The following is a 14,158-nucleotide window of genomic DNA, read 5'->3' on the forward strand; positions in this document are numbered from 1 at the left end:
ACAGCAGCTAATTTGCATTCAACAAGGTTTACAAGCAGCAATAAGATGGTTATGGTTGTAAGAGGCCAATCATCTTCACCCCAGGACATCGCTGCAGGAGTTCTGCAGGGCAGTGTCCTAGGCCCAACCATCTTCAGCTCCTTCATCCATGACCTTCCCTCCAGCATAAGGTCAAAAGTGAGGATGTTCGCTGATGATTGCAGAGAGCTCATTCCTATTCGTAATTTGTCAAATAATGAAGCAGTCCATGCCCGCATGCAGCAAGATCTGGACAACGTCCAGGCTTGGGCTGATAAGTGGCAAGTAACATTCACGCCACACAAATACCAGGCAATGATCATCTCCAACAAGAGTCTAACCACCTCCCCATGATACCCAATGGCATTGTCATCATCTAATTCCCCCACCATCAATATCCTGGGGGTCACCATTGACCAGAAACTTAACTGGACCAGCCACATAAATACTGTGGCTATAAGAGCAGGTCAGAGGCTGGGTATTCTGCGACGAGTGTCTCACCCCTCGAGTCCCCAAAGCCTTTCCACCATCTACAAGGCACAAGTCAGGAGTGAGATGGAATACTCTCCACTTGCCTGAATGAGTGCAGCTCTAAAATCACTCGAAGCTCGACACCATCCAGGACAAAAGTCCACTTGATTGGCACCCCATCCACCACCTTAAACATTCACTCACCCCCTCCACCACCGGCGTACTGTGGCTGCAGTGTGTACCATCTACAAGATGCACTGGAGCAACTCGCCAAGGCTTCTTCGACAGCATAAAACTGACAACCTCTACCACCTAGAAGGACAAGGGCAGCAGGCTCATGGGAACACCATCACCTCCAAGTTCCCTTCCAAGTCTCTCACCATCCTGACTTGGAGACATAACTCTCTTCCTTCATCGTCGCTGGGGCAAAATACTGAAATTGCTTACCTAATAGCACTGTCGGAGTACCTTCACCACATGGACTGCAGAAGTTCAAGACGACGGCTCGCCACCACCTTCTCGAGGGTAATTAGGGATGGGCAATAAATGCTGGCTTTGCCAGTGATGCCCACATCCCATGGCTGAATAATTTTTTTTTTTTTAAATGATCAAATAATTTATTTACATTCACGGCTGCTATAATGGCGTACTCTCAAAGTACACTGCCATACCAACTTTGAAATTGACCACAAGTTCAGGATTCAAGCACGTGTGCTAAATCTCGAACTTGCAGTCGGCTTCGCTGCACGCTTCACCTACCCATTCAAATCAACGTGCTGGTGAAAAGTTGGGCTAATTGCCCACCTACTGTGCATTAATTACCCTGAAATTTTTTACGTCTGGTGCAAGCAGGGGCAGGAGCCTGTTGCACAGCGTAAGGTGTGGTGAGGGGGGTGGGGGTGGAGAAATGAGAAAATTGTATTTGTTTATGCTATAGCCTATAACAATGAGGCACCGGTTTATGTCTGAGCGGATGCAAACTTTGAAAGAAACTTTCATTTGTTCGAGTTAGAAAACCGGGCCTTTTTGTGACACCGTCTTTGCTGCCCAAAAACCTTTTGTAGTTTCGGTTTAATTGTTTCCCAACTTCTATTTGGGTAGGATTTAATTCATTTTCATGATTTCCTCATGTTATCAGACACTCGGGCTCGAATTTCCAAGCCCTATGGAGGTGGGTTTGGAGGCGGGAGTGGGGGGAAAATTGCAGAATCGGGGAGCATGAACCCAACCTGCCTCCATGCCCGTTTTCCAGGAGGTGGGTACCCGACCTGTGCTGGGAGCTGCCTCCCCGAGGCAGGAAGGGGATTAGTGCCAATTAACTGCCTGTTAACAGGTAGTTTTTTGGCCTAATCCCTATTTTTAGCCGTGGCGTGTGGGCTGCCCGACGGCTCCAAACCACGCCGTTAGCGAGGCGGGCCGTCTGGCTGAAGGGCTTGGAGGGTTTGAGATGTCCGGTGTTCAGGTGAGTGATGTGCACATGAGTGCAGAGGTAAGTGTGTTTGGTGTATGTAAAGTGTTAAAATAAGTTTTACTTACTAATGCAGGCTTCCTTCCCCCGGGTCTCTGGAAGCCCTCTCTCACCGGCACAGAAAGCAGAATGGCCGCGAGCTGTCAAAAGTTGCAGTATTCTACTTTCTGTTCTGGAGAGATTTCTAACTGAGTCTGTGGAGAAGGACTCAAGTTAGAAGTCAGATTGTCAGTGTTTGACAGCTTCACAGAGCTGTCAAACGCTGATATTTCATCTGTCAAAAGCTCTTGACAGATGAAATGTCAATCCCTGACGTCACCTGTAACCGGGTGTCCCTTAATTGGCCTGCTGAGCCCACTGGGCGGGCTCAACAAGGTCAATCAAGGGAAAATCGCGTGGGTTGGCCACAAATCGATGGAGGCGGGACTACAACCCAAAAAGTGGGAGTCCTGCCTCATCACATCCCCACTGACAAAATCCAGCCCTTAACTCTCGATTTTTAGATTATTTAAATTAATCAAGTTAGTTAGTCTACTGGAGGAGAAATAAATTCGATAGGACGATAAGACTGTAATTTATAGGTTTGTGTATTATAATCTTGGTTTGTGTATTATACTATTGCAATGTTCGTAATTTATTAATAATTTAGCAGCCAGAAATGCTATTTTATTTTAAATGAGTTGTGGGCAACTCCGCAACTAAGAGTCAGAAAGTGAAAGGAGTACCGCCCTCCGTGATCCCAGGTTCGCATACGCACGACGGTGTGTCCCTGGGATCTGTGGGCCACTACACAGCGCACAACTCTGCAGCATTTGAAAGAGTCTTTGTGAAGGAAGGTTTGCATGAGGTAAGTGCGGATTTTGTTCGGATGTGGGCGGCGTACTCCTTAGCTACATCGCCGACCACGAATTCCGGGCCGTACTGTTTTAACGATATTGGTTGAGGAATGAATACTGACCAGGATACTAGGATAAGTCCCCTGCTCCTCTTTGAATAGTGTTATATAAATTGGGATATAGAGTACATGAGTGAAGTTTCTAATATTATGAAGAGTTTTGATAGACCGAATACAAAAAGGCTTATTTCCTCTGGGTGGGGAGTCGGTGGCGAGGGGTCATTAATTTAACATGTAAAATTTAGAATAAAGGGTTGCCCTTTTAGAACTGATGAGGAATTTCTACTCTGAGGGTCGTAAATCTGTGGAATTCTCTGCCGCAGAGAGCTGTGGAGGCTGGGTCATTAAATACATTTAAGGTGGAGATAGACAGATTTTTACAAGATAAGGGAGTGAAGGGTTATGGGGAGCGGGCGGGGAAGTAGCTTTGAGCCCAAGATCAGCCATGATCTTATTGAATGGTGGAGCAGACTCGAGGGGCCAAGTGGCCTATTCCTGCTCCTGTTTCTTATGTTTTTAAGTTAGGTCTTCATGGAGAGAGTTGTTGGAGTATAGAATGCTGTGCCAGAGGGGATGGTTGAGGCAGAAACCATTGCATCTTTTTAAGAGAAAATTGAATAAATATTTGAGGTAAAGTAAAATATAGGACTGTAGGGAGAGCGCCGGACAGTGCAATTAGATTTGGATTACTGTAGCAAAGAGCTGGCACAGACACACTGAGCCAAATGACAGATCACAGCACAGAAAACAATCTGTGCCCGTACTAGTGTTCTTTGAGAAAATACCATTCAGTTCTTTTACAATCTAGCATTACCATTGTTCTTTGTTAGATCAATTCCTGATTCAATTTTCTTTCTAATGCTTCAAATGAATTGGAATCCATTGCAGTTGGCCCTAATCAATTCCACAAGTCAGTGGCTGCAGGTGAAGTTATTTCCTGAATGGCAGTCTTTATTGGGTGGGGGGGGGGGGGGGGGGAGAGAATGGTATTTAGAAAACCTTTTGTTGGTGTGGTGGGGGTGGGAGAGAGCTGCATCAATTGTAGCACATCATGCAAGTGAAGAAAGGATTTGCTTTAATGTAATTTGTAACTGTATCCCGTCTTTATAAACTAAATAACTTGGATTAGAAACCTTGTCTTTAAATTTCTCTAACGGCCTAACTTCATGGTTCGATGATCCAAAAATTGGAATCATTCTTGCTGCTCTTCTCTGAAATCCTTTCCGCTGCCTCAAGGGCGATGCTCATCCACTTGTTGTCACTGGTAGCACAGTTGAGATGAAAATTTGCTGCAAGTCATTACATATTCGAGTGCCGATAACTATTATAAGTAATGTTCTGCCTAGTTTCAGTTGAGATTTCAAACAAAACAGGGTATGTATGAGATATCTAATATGGTCATCCTACGATCTGAAGAAGATGTAGCTGAGACTTTTTATAGCAGAATTGTTTTTCTTTATCCTCTCTTTTGTTAAAATTGTTCACTTTAATATCATTATATATACCTTGTATTAAAAATTTCCCCTTGAACCCATTCAGAAAATTGAACAGTTTTTTCCATTTTCTTCCCCTCCCTTATAGGCTTCCTGATGGCTTCACACAGTTACTGAACTTGACTCAACTTTACCTAAATGATGCCTTTTTGGAGTTTTTGCCAGCAAATTTTGGAAGGTAAGTAAGCCCTTTTATTCCCAAACCCAAATACATCATGTCTCAATAGTAATGCTTTCACTTGATGGATTAACTGATTACTTTGAACCAATTAAAGCTTCTCTTCTATCTGAATGGCATTTGTTCAGTACTGTAATGCATTCCTATAAAACTGTCCCCTACTTTCCCATTCCCCACTTTTCCTCTACTTTCCCATTGACCATGTGGCACACCCCATAAGTGAAATAGTGAATAGTCCTCTAGGTCCGAGAGTGGCTGATGGAGGTGTCCATGAGTAGCCTAGTTGATTCAATCTCTTTTTTCCCCTTGGAGGATGACACATCATCTGCCATGGCATATTTTCCAGTTGATCCTTTTTTTTCTTGTTGTGCAAGTGCAGATTTGTAATAGAACAAAATTATTTGGGTTCGTGCAAGGAACCATCACACATGCACAAGTCTGAAACGTCAGTCCAGCAATAAAAGTTCGTGTTTGACCTTGGATGTGCGTTTTTAAGCATTATTCAAATGTACATAGTGCATTTAATGTTGGTACCTTGTTGCTCAGTTGAGCAATAGGTGAGCTAAATGATGCTATGAACACTTTTTTGACCGGCGAGATATTCTTATGGCAGGAGTTAAAAATGCTACACTTTTGTCGTTTGTTTAAACATATATTGAAGTTTTATTCCCACAAAATGTTGCTTTCGGTGATGGTAATTCATTCCAAGTTGGTAATCAAGCTGTTGGTCCTGCTTTCAATTTTTTTTTAAAAAAAAGCAAATGTGAGCAGAAAAATGATTTATGAGGATGAAGTAGAGGCCCTGGTTAAAATTATCTTCATGAATCCATGCTGTTGCTTTCAACCTTCCGTACCCCACATGCTTTGCACCATAGTGTAAAACTGATCTATTCACACTGGTATGAAAGTTGTACTGCTAGGTAGGGTAATAATCATAAGATCACACCAGGGTGTAAGTCATTTTGCTGCCCTGCATATCTGGAAAAGTCTCCGAAGATGTGTTTTGTGTAATGGATTTTGTGATGGCGCTATTTTTTATTTGAAGTTGTTCGCATAGCAGGACAAACAAGGCAGATGAAGGTAAAATACTATATTGGCTTTTGTCGAATACTGCTAAAATGTACCTGGTACTATTTTAAATAAAAGCCTCAACTTAAAATGATGACGGCTTGTTTTAGTATATGTTGCAGGTGCGCGTGTGCATATCCTCTCTAAATTAGATGTTTACTTCCTGTGATGGAATATATGAATAAAAATGAACTCATTTTGGAAGCATAGATTTTTGAGGTGGTGGGGGGAGGAAACTATTTCAAAGCTGCTCCATCTAGAATTCAAACACTTCCATATAAATAATGGATGCCAAATGGGCAAGAAATGTGTGATATAAACAACATTTTACTTTACATGTTTAGTACTTCATCTGAATACTTGGGTAAAGCTGCTTCTGTGCATTCATCTATTTAAACATTGACGAGAGATGAAACTCTCAGAATGCAATTAGGAAATCAGTGGACTGCTGCATTTACATAATCTGCTTAAAAGAAATGTGAATTATAATAGAATATCTAGGCATATTTTATTCTTTCGACCTAAATAATTGACCCGCAAGGAGCTTCCTTTCACTTGATGACATATGCAGAAAGCCTCGAGTACACGGCAATCAGCACTTGCCGTTCAGCGTCGAGTTCCAGCTGGATATGGGGTTCGGTTAACAAGTTACCCAGCTATTTTAAAGCACACGCATCTCTTTCTCCATTGTAATTATGACTGACGGTGAAATTTTTTCTTTTGTAATGGTATGCACCAAAAATAATGTTTTTAACTTGAAATGTATATTGTACAAAGGGAAAAAGGGTCATTTTCCAGTTTCTGATGACATAGCTGTCTATTAATTGCTTTATAGAATATAGCCGAAGGGACAGTGTGCCGCCATTTTCTCATGATGGTTTTTCAGCAGTTGTAATGTGCACTTCTTGACCCACATCTTGCTGTCATTCTTTTGCATATTCAAACCCACAACTTTAATAAAAAGAAAAAAAAAACTAGATATGCTGGAACTACACAGGAGGTCAGTCAGAATCAGCAAAGAGAAAAGACAGGTTATGATGTTTTGGGTATGTACCTTTCATCAGAACAGTTCTACGTATAATTCCTAATGCCACAAATCTGCACAAGTTGTGAGATGATGACAAGCGGTGACCATATTTTTTGTGCATATGAATATAATACTTTGGAGATCCTCTCCCCATCGATTTAATGAATAAATGAATCATAAACCACACAACATTTTATATTGAAATGTTACTGGGCTTGTGGGATAATTTTTTTTTTAGTACCTGGTGCTAGCAATCAGGTGCTTCCCCGTTCTCGTGTTGGGTAAGTTCCCAGCACAGATCAAAGTTACCTTTCCAGGGTGCCTCATCACATCCATAACTGTATTCTGCATACTGATGGTTCACAAAATGTAGTTCAGTCTGTTAATTTTTTGTTGTTGAGCGTCAGCTGTGGCTCAGCGGGTAGCCCGGTCTCCTCTGAGTCAGAAGGTTGTGGGTTCAAGTCCCACTCCAGGGACTGGAGCACATAAAGCTAGGCTGACGCTCCAGTGCAGTGCTGAGGGAGTGCTGCACTGTCAGAGGTGCCGTCTTTCGGATGCGACGTTAACCCAAGGTCCCGTCTGCGCGCTCAGGTGGACGTTAAAGATCCCACGGCACTATTTCGAAGAAGAGCAGGGGAGTGTCCTGGCCAATATTTACCCCTCAATCAACATCACTTAAACAGATTATCGGGTCATTATCACAGTGCTGTTTGTGGGAGCTTGCTGTGTGCAAATTGGCTGCTGCGTTTCCCCACATTACAACAGTGACTCCACTCCAAAAGCATTTAATTGGTTGGAAAGCGCTTTGAGACGTCTGATGGTCTTGAAAGGTGCTATATAAATGCAAGTCTCTTTTTCTTTGTTGAAAATGCCAGTCCTTAAGTCAATTTCTCAAGCGTGTGCTCTCTCGACTTTGTTGGATCTCATCAAGCTCTTATTCACGTGGTTCTGTTCTCAGCTGGAAGGTTTATTTCATCAACTTTGCTTTCAATTTCCACCCCTCCCTCGCCTTCATGTGGTCCATCTGTGACTCTTCCTCGAATTCTCTCTCTCCATATCTGGGGATAGACTGTTGACCAATTTCTATTATAAGCCCACCGATTCTCGCAGCTACCTTAATTACACTTCCTTACATCCTGCTTCCTGTAAGAACTCTATTCCATTCTCCCAGTTTCTCCGTTGCATCAGTTCCGACAATGCCACCATCCATACCAGTGCTTCTGATGTGTCTTTTCTCAACCGAGGATTCCCCTCTACTGTAGATGACAGGGCCCTTGACCATCCTATTTCCCATACTTCTGCACTCACCCCTTCCACTCCCTCCCAGAACCACAATAGGGTCCCCCTTGTTCTCACCTTCTACCCATCCCGTCTCCATATTCAACATATCCTTCTCCGCCATTTCTGCCACCTCCAGCGCAATGCCACCACCAAATATATCTTCCCCTTTCAGCATTCCGAAGGGACTGTTCCTCAGCAACACCCTGGTCTACTCTTTCCCTCACCCCCAACACTCGCTCCCCTTCTCGCGGCACCTTCCCGTGCAAGCGCAGGAGATGCAACACCTGCCCATTCACCAGCTCCCTTCTCACCGTCAAGGGCCCCAAACACTCCTTCCATGTGAACCAGTGACTTGCTTGTACTACTTTCAATCTAGTACACTGTATTCGCTGCTCACGATATAGGTCTCCTCTACATTGGGGAGACCAAACACAGATTGGGTGATCACTTTGTTGAACACATCTGTTCAGTCCGCAAGCATGACCCTGAGCTTCCAGTCGCTTGCCATTTTATTTCTCCGTCCCACTTCCACTCCCATTCTGACCTCTCTGTCCTCGGCCTCCTACACTGTTCCAATGGAGCTCAATTGGTGTGGAACACCACCTCATTTTTCGATTAGACATTTTACAACCTTCAACATAGAGTTAAACAATTTCATCTCATAACCACTGCTCCCATTTTTTGGACAGCAGATGCTGGTAATGGTGTCATTTAATCTCTCCTGCCTTCCACCCTGTAACGGACCTTTCCTTTTGTTCTTTCCTCCCCCCCTCTTCCAACTCCCACCCTTTGCCCTGCCCCTGTACTTGCTTAAAACCATTACATCTCTAACTTCTTCCAATTCTGATGAAAGGTCATTGGCCTGACGCATTAAATCTGTTTCTCTTTCACAGATGCTGCCTGACCTGCTGAGCATTTCCAACATTTTCTGTTTTTTTTAATTCTTTATTTCTTGCTCAGTAACCATCCTTCCTCATGTCATCAGGGCAGTACTTGGGCTACCTTTTTAAAAATTCTTCCTGAAAGGAATTCTAATGGAGTAATGTACACACTTATCAAATATGAATGCTGTTGAATTTGCAACGACTGGGAATGTAAAATTTGCCTGTCGTCTTTGCTATTACTTTGCTGTAGCTTCTAATTAGATAGCTCCTTTCCCCATTGGAGGAGGAGGAGATCCTGGCTACAATTCGTCAATAATCACTCTTAGAATTAAGTTCTCATACTAAGCTTTTCATTCTACCTGTTGCATCTTGAATTGGGTTACGGTGTTCCTTTCTACAGGGACTTTCTGTCAAAACACTGTAGAGTGAAAACTGTAGTTTAAAGAAAAAATGGAATGGCCCGGAATTTACGGTAGGTAATAGCAACGAATGAACAGTGTTCGCTGTTCTTAAACCTTTGAAACTGACCGCTACTCCAGGATAAGAACATAAGAATTGGGAGCAGGAGTAGGCCATATGGCCCCTCGAGCCTACTCCGCCATTCATTAAGATCATGGCTGATATTTGGCTTCAACTCCATTTTCCCGCCCGATCTCCATATCTCTTGATTCCCCTAGAGTCCAAAAATCTATCTCAACCTTGAATCCATTCAACGACTCGGCATTCACAGCCCTTTGGGGTGGGGTAGAGAATTCCATAGATTCACAACCCTCTGAGTGAAGAAATTCCTCCTCATCTCAGTCTTAAATGGCTGACCCCTTATCCTGAGACTATGCCCCCTAGTTCTAGACTCTCCAGCCCAGGGAAACCACCTCTCGGCATCTACCCTGTGTGGTAAACCACTGTTATACCTGTCTGTGCCTGTATGTGTATTCCACTAGGTACAGCTCTGGACATGCCTCGGCTGACTCCTCCCACTATTCCAGGTATATAAGTGACTACCTCCCAGTCCCTTAGTATTCTGGACGGGTCGACCACTCGAGACAAGACCTTCATTCTTCAGTTAATAAAAGCCTGATTGTTACTTGCTCAACCTCAGTCTTTTGAGTAATTGATGGCGCATCAATTTTATTAACTAAATTTTTTATAATGGAGAAGATCCTCACACCAGCATGCCTGGACCTGGACAGTCGGGAAGCGGACGCTTCCACCAAGTTTGCTCACGTGCTTCGAGACATTCCTGACTGCCTCCACTGCGGTCGAAACGGATGCGGACAAACTGTCTGTCCTGATCTCCAAGGTGAACCACCGAGTGTACTCAGTCATCCGGGACGCGACCTCGTACACAGCCGCCCTCCAGCTCCTCAAGACCCAGTACACGCGCCCTGTGAACGAAGTATACGCTAGGCACCTTCTGGGGAGTCGCAAGCAACAACCTGGGGAATCGACTGAGGAATACCTCCGAGCACTGTCCGTGCTTGGCCGGGCCTGTGGGTGTAAGGCGGTAACGCCCACTAAGTACACAGAGGAACTGATCCGGGATGCCTTTGTAGCGGGCCACAGGTCCAACTACACCCGACAGCGACTGCTGGAGCAGAGTGACCTCACCCTCGACAAAGCCTCCGACATCGCACTAACGCTGGACGCAGCCTTCCGGGGCATGGATGCCTACTCCTCTGCACCGTGGACGCCGCGGGGAACGACAACCTGGGACACGGTAGGACAGCCCCATAGCACCGTGCCACCCCAGCCACAGCCCAACAACGGCCCAACTACCGCAGCAGTGTCCCAAAGCCAGACAGCAGTATCCCAAGGCCAGAAATGCTACTTCTGTGGCCAGGCCAAACACCCCAGAGCGCGCTGCCCGGCGAAGAATGCGACCTGCTCGGGCTGCGGGAAAAAGGGACACTACGCCAGCGTCTGCAAGGCCAAAGTCACCCCGAACGCCAGCAGCGCGGTGTGTGGGCCGTGCGAGCCGCCATCTTGGGCCACCAACAGCGCCGCGTGCGGGCCGCCATCTTGGGCCTCCCCAGCCATGTGCGAACCACCGCAGCAGCAGCCATCTTGGACGACTCCAGCCACATGGGAATCATGGACGCTGCCATCTTGGACACCAGCCGGGACGCAGCAGACCGCCAACCCCCCCCCCCCCCCATCTGATACCCGCAGCGACACACTGACCCCTACGCTGGCCTCTGTGACGCTGGACCAAACGAGACCGCACCAACTAGCTCGGTCCAAAATGGACGTTAAGGTAAACGGCCATGCAATAAACTGCCTTTTTGACTCCGGGAGCACAGAGAGCTTCATCCACCCCGACACGGTGCGGCGTTGCTCTCTCCCAGTCCTGCCTGCGCACCAGCGGATTTCTATGGCCTCCGAGTCCCAGTCAGCAGACATTGGCGGCTACTGCGTGGTGACACTAGTAGTAGACGGGACTGTTCAATAATTTTAAACTCCTGGTCCTGCCCGACCTCTGCGCTGCCGTTCTACTGGGGTTGGATTTCCAGTGCCACCTCAAAAGCGTTACGATGGCGTACGGTGGCCCCCTCCCCCCACTCTCAGTCCGCAGCCAGCAGCCTCCAAATTGCCCGCCGCGCACCAGATGCAACCTCTCCACACTGAGTCCCACCCCCCCCACTGTTTGCTAACCTCACCCCCGACTGTAAGCCCATCGCCACAATTTATGGCGCATCACCCTGTCAATCCCCCTCAGAATCTTGTATGTTTCAATGCGATCACCTCTCATTCTTCTAAACTCCAGAGAGTATAGGCCCAATCTGCTCTCTCTCTCCTAATAGGACAGCCCTCTCATTCCAGGAATCAATCTAGTGAATCTTCGTTGCACTGCCTCTAAGGCGTGTAGCGCACACGCATCCTAACGTGGAAATCCTGACGTTGCGGTCAATCATTCACTGCTCCGACACTGGCTACACTGTGACCCCCCCGCCCCACAGCTGGCAATCAGTGTAATCTGTCAAATCTTGGAAACTGACAGGAACTTTGTCTCTTCTGCGGTAATATCGCTATTAAATACCCCATTAAATGTTGGACCCTTTTGGATAAGGTGTAACTTGGGTTTTAACAGTGTATTGAATCATAGAATGGTTACTGCACAGAAGGAGGCCATTCGGCCCGTCGAGCCTTGTGCCAGCTCTCTGCAAGAGCACTTCAGCTAGTCCCACTCTCCCGCCCTTTTCCCTGTAGCCCTGCAAATTCTTTTCTCCTCGGGTACTTGTCCAATTCCCTTTTGGAAGCCATGATTGAGTCTGTCTCCGCCACCGTTTCAGGAAGTGCACTCCAGATCCTAACCACTCGCTGCGTAAAAAAGTTTTCCCTCATGTCGCCTTTGGTTCTTTTGCCAATCACCTTGAATCTGTGTCCTCTGGTTCTCGACCCTTCCGCCAATGGGAACAGTTTCTCTCTATCTACTCTGTCCAGACCCCTCATGATTTTGAACACCTCTATCAAATCTCCTCTCAACCTTCTCTGCTCTAAGGAGAACAACCCCAGCTTCTCCAGTCTATCCATGTAACTGAAGTCCCTCATCCCTGGAATCATTCTCGTAAATCTTTTCTGCACCCTCTCTAAGGCCTTCACATCCTTCCTGAAGTGCAGTGCCCAGAATTAGACAAAATACTCCAGTTGAGGCCAAACCAGTGGTTTATAAAGGTTCTTCATAACTTCCTTGTTTTTGTACTTTATGCCTCTATTTATGAAGCCCAGTATCCCGTAAGCTTTTTTAACCGCTTTCTCAACCTGCCCTGCCACCTTTAACAATTTGTGCACGTATATCCCCAGGTCTCTCTGTTCATGTACCCCCTTTAGAATTGTACCCTTTAGTTTATATTGCCTCTACTCGGTCTTCCTACCAAAATGTATCACCGCACTTTTCTGTGTTAAATTTCATCTGCCAGGTGTCCGCCCATTCCACCAGCCTGTATGTCCTCTTGAAGTCTATCACTATCCTCCTCACTGTTCACTAACCTTGCAAGTTTTGTCATCTGCAAATTTTGAAATTGTGCTCTGTACACCCAAGACCAAGTCATTAATATATATCAAGAAAAGCAGTGGTCCAAGTACCAACTCCTGGGGAACACCACTGTATACCTTCCTCCAGTCTTTATAAAAAAAAACAACAAAAAAAAAACAACCTTTCATTACTGTTTCCTGTCACTTAGCCAATTTCGTATCTATGCTGCCACTGTGTCTCTTATTCCATCGGCTTCAACTTTGCTGTCAAGCCTATTATGTGGCACTTTATCAGACTCCTTTTGGAAGTCCATATACACCACGTCAACCGCGTTGCCCTCATCAACCCCCTCTGTTACCTCCTCAAACTCGATCAGGTTAGTTAAACATGATTCACCTTTAACAAATCCGTGCTGGCTTTCCTTAATTAATCCACACTTGTCCAAGTGACTGTTAACTTTGTCCTTGATTATCATTTCCAAAAGCTTCCCCATTACCGAGGTTAAACTGACTGGCCTGTAGTTGCTAGGTTTATCATTGCACCCTTTTTTTTGAACAAGGGTGTAAACATTTGTAATTCTCCAGTCCTTTGGCGCCACCCCTGTATGTAAGAAGGATTGAAAGATTACGGCGAGTACCTCCACGATTTCCTCCTTAATCTCACTCAGCATCCTAGGATGCAACCCATCCAGTCCTGGTGACTTATTAACTTTATGTTCAGACAGCCTTTCCAGTACCACCTCCTTGATCAATTTTTATCTCATCCAGTATCTCCACTACCTCCTTTCACTGACTTTGGCAGCATCTTTCTTGGTAAAGACAGATGCAAAGTACTCATTTAGTACCTCAGCCATGCCCTCTGCCTCCATGCGTAGGTCTCCATTTTTTGGTTCCTAATCGGCCCCACTCCTCCTTGCTACCCATTTATTATTTATATGCCTATAGAAGACTTTTGAATTCCCTTTTATGTTAGCTGCCAATCTATTATCACACTCTCTCTTTGCCCCTCTTATTTTCTTCTTCACTTCCCCTCTGAACTTTCTATATTCAGCCTGATTCTCACGTATTCTCAAGCTGACATCTGTCATACGCACCCTTTTCCTGCTTCATCTAACACTCTCTCTCTTTCGTCATCCAGGGAACTCTGGCTTTAGTTGCCCTACCTTTCCCCCTCGTGGGAATGTACCTCGATTATACCTGAGCCATCTCTTTAAAGGCAGCCCATTGTTCGATTACAGTTTTGCCTGCCAATCTTTGATTCCAATTTACCCAGGCCAGATCTGTTCTCAACCCACTGAAATTTGCCTTCCTCCAAGTAAGTATTTTTACTCCAGATTGCTCCCTGTCCATTTCCATAGTTAATCTAAACCTTATGATACTATGATCACTGTTCCCTAAATGTT

General features: G+C 45.4%; 1 protein-coding gene across 3 annotated transcripts in view; it reads left to right on the forward strand.

Annotated features, from left to right (window-relative positions):
- Positions 1-14,158, forward strand: part of erbin (erbb2 interacting protein) — a 244,683-nt gene that overhangs the window by 142,448 nt on the left and 88,077 nt on the right. For all 3 annotated transcript variants that reach the window (XM_085981629.1, XM_085981638.1, XM_085981647.1), the window contains exon 5: positions 4,434-4,523. In XM_085981629.1, coding sequence (XP_085837755.1) covers positions 4,434-4,523 — 90 coding nt within the window. The remainder of the gene's footprint in view (positions 1-4,433; positions 4,524-14,158) is intronic.

The sequence above is a fragment of the Somniosus microcephalus genome, chromosome 1 (genome assembly GCF_052327205.1).
Source record: "Somniosus microcephalus isolate GS21.2 chromosome 1, FLI_Smic_1.0, whole genome shotgun sequence".
NCBI lineage: Eukaryota > Metazoa > Chordata > Chondrichthyes > Squaliformes > Somniosidae > Somniosus > Somniosus microcephalus.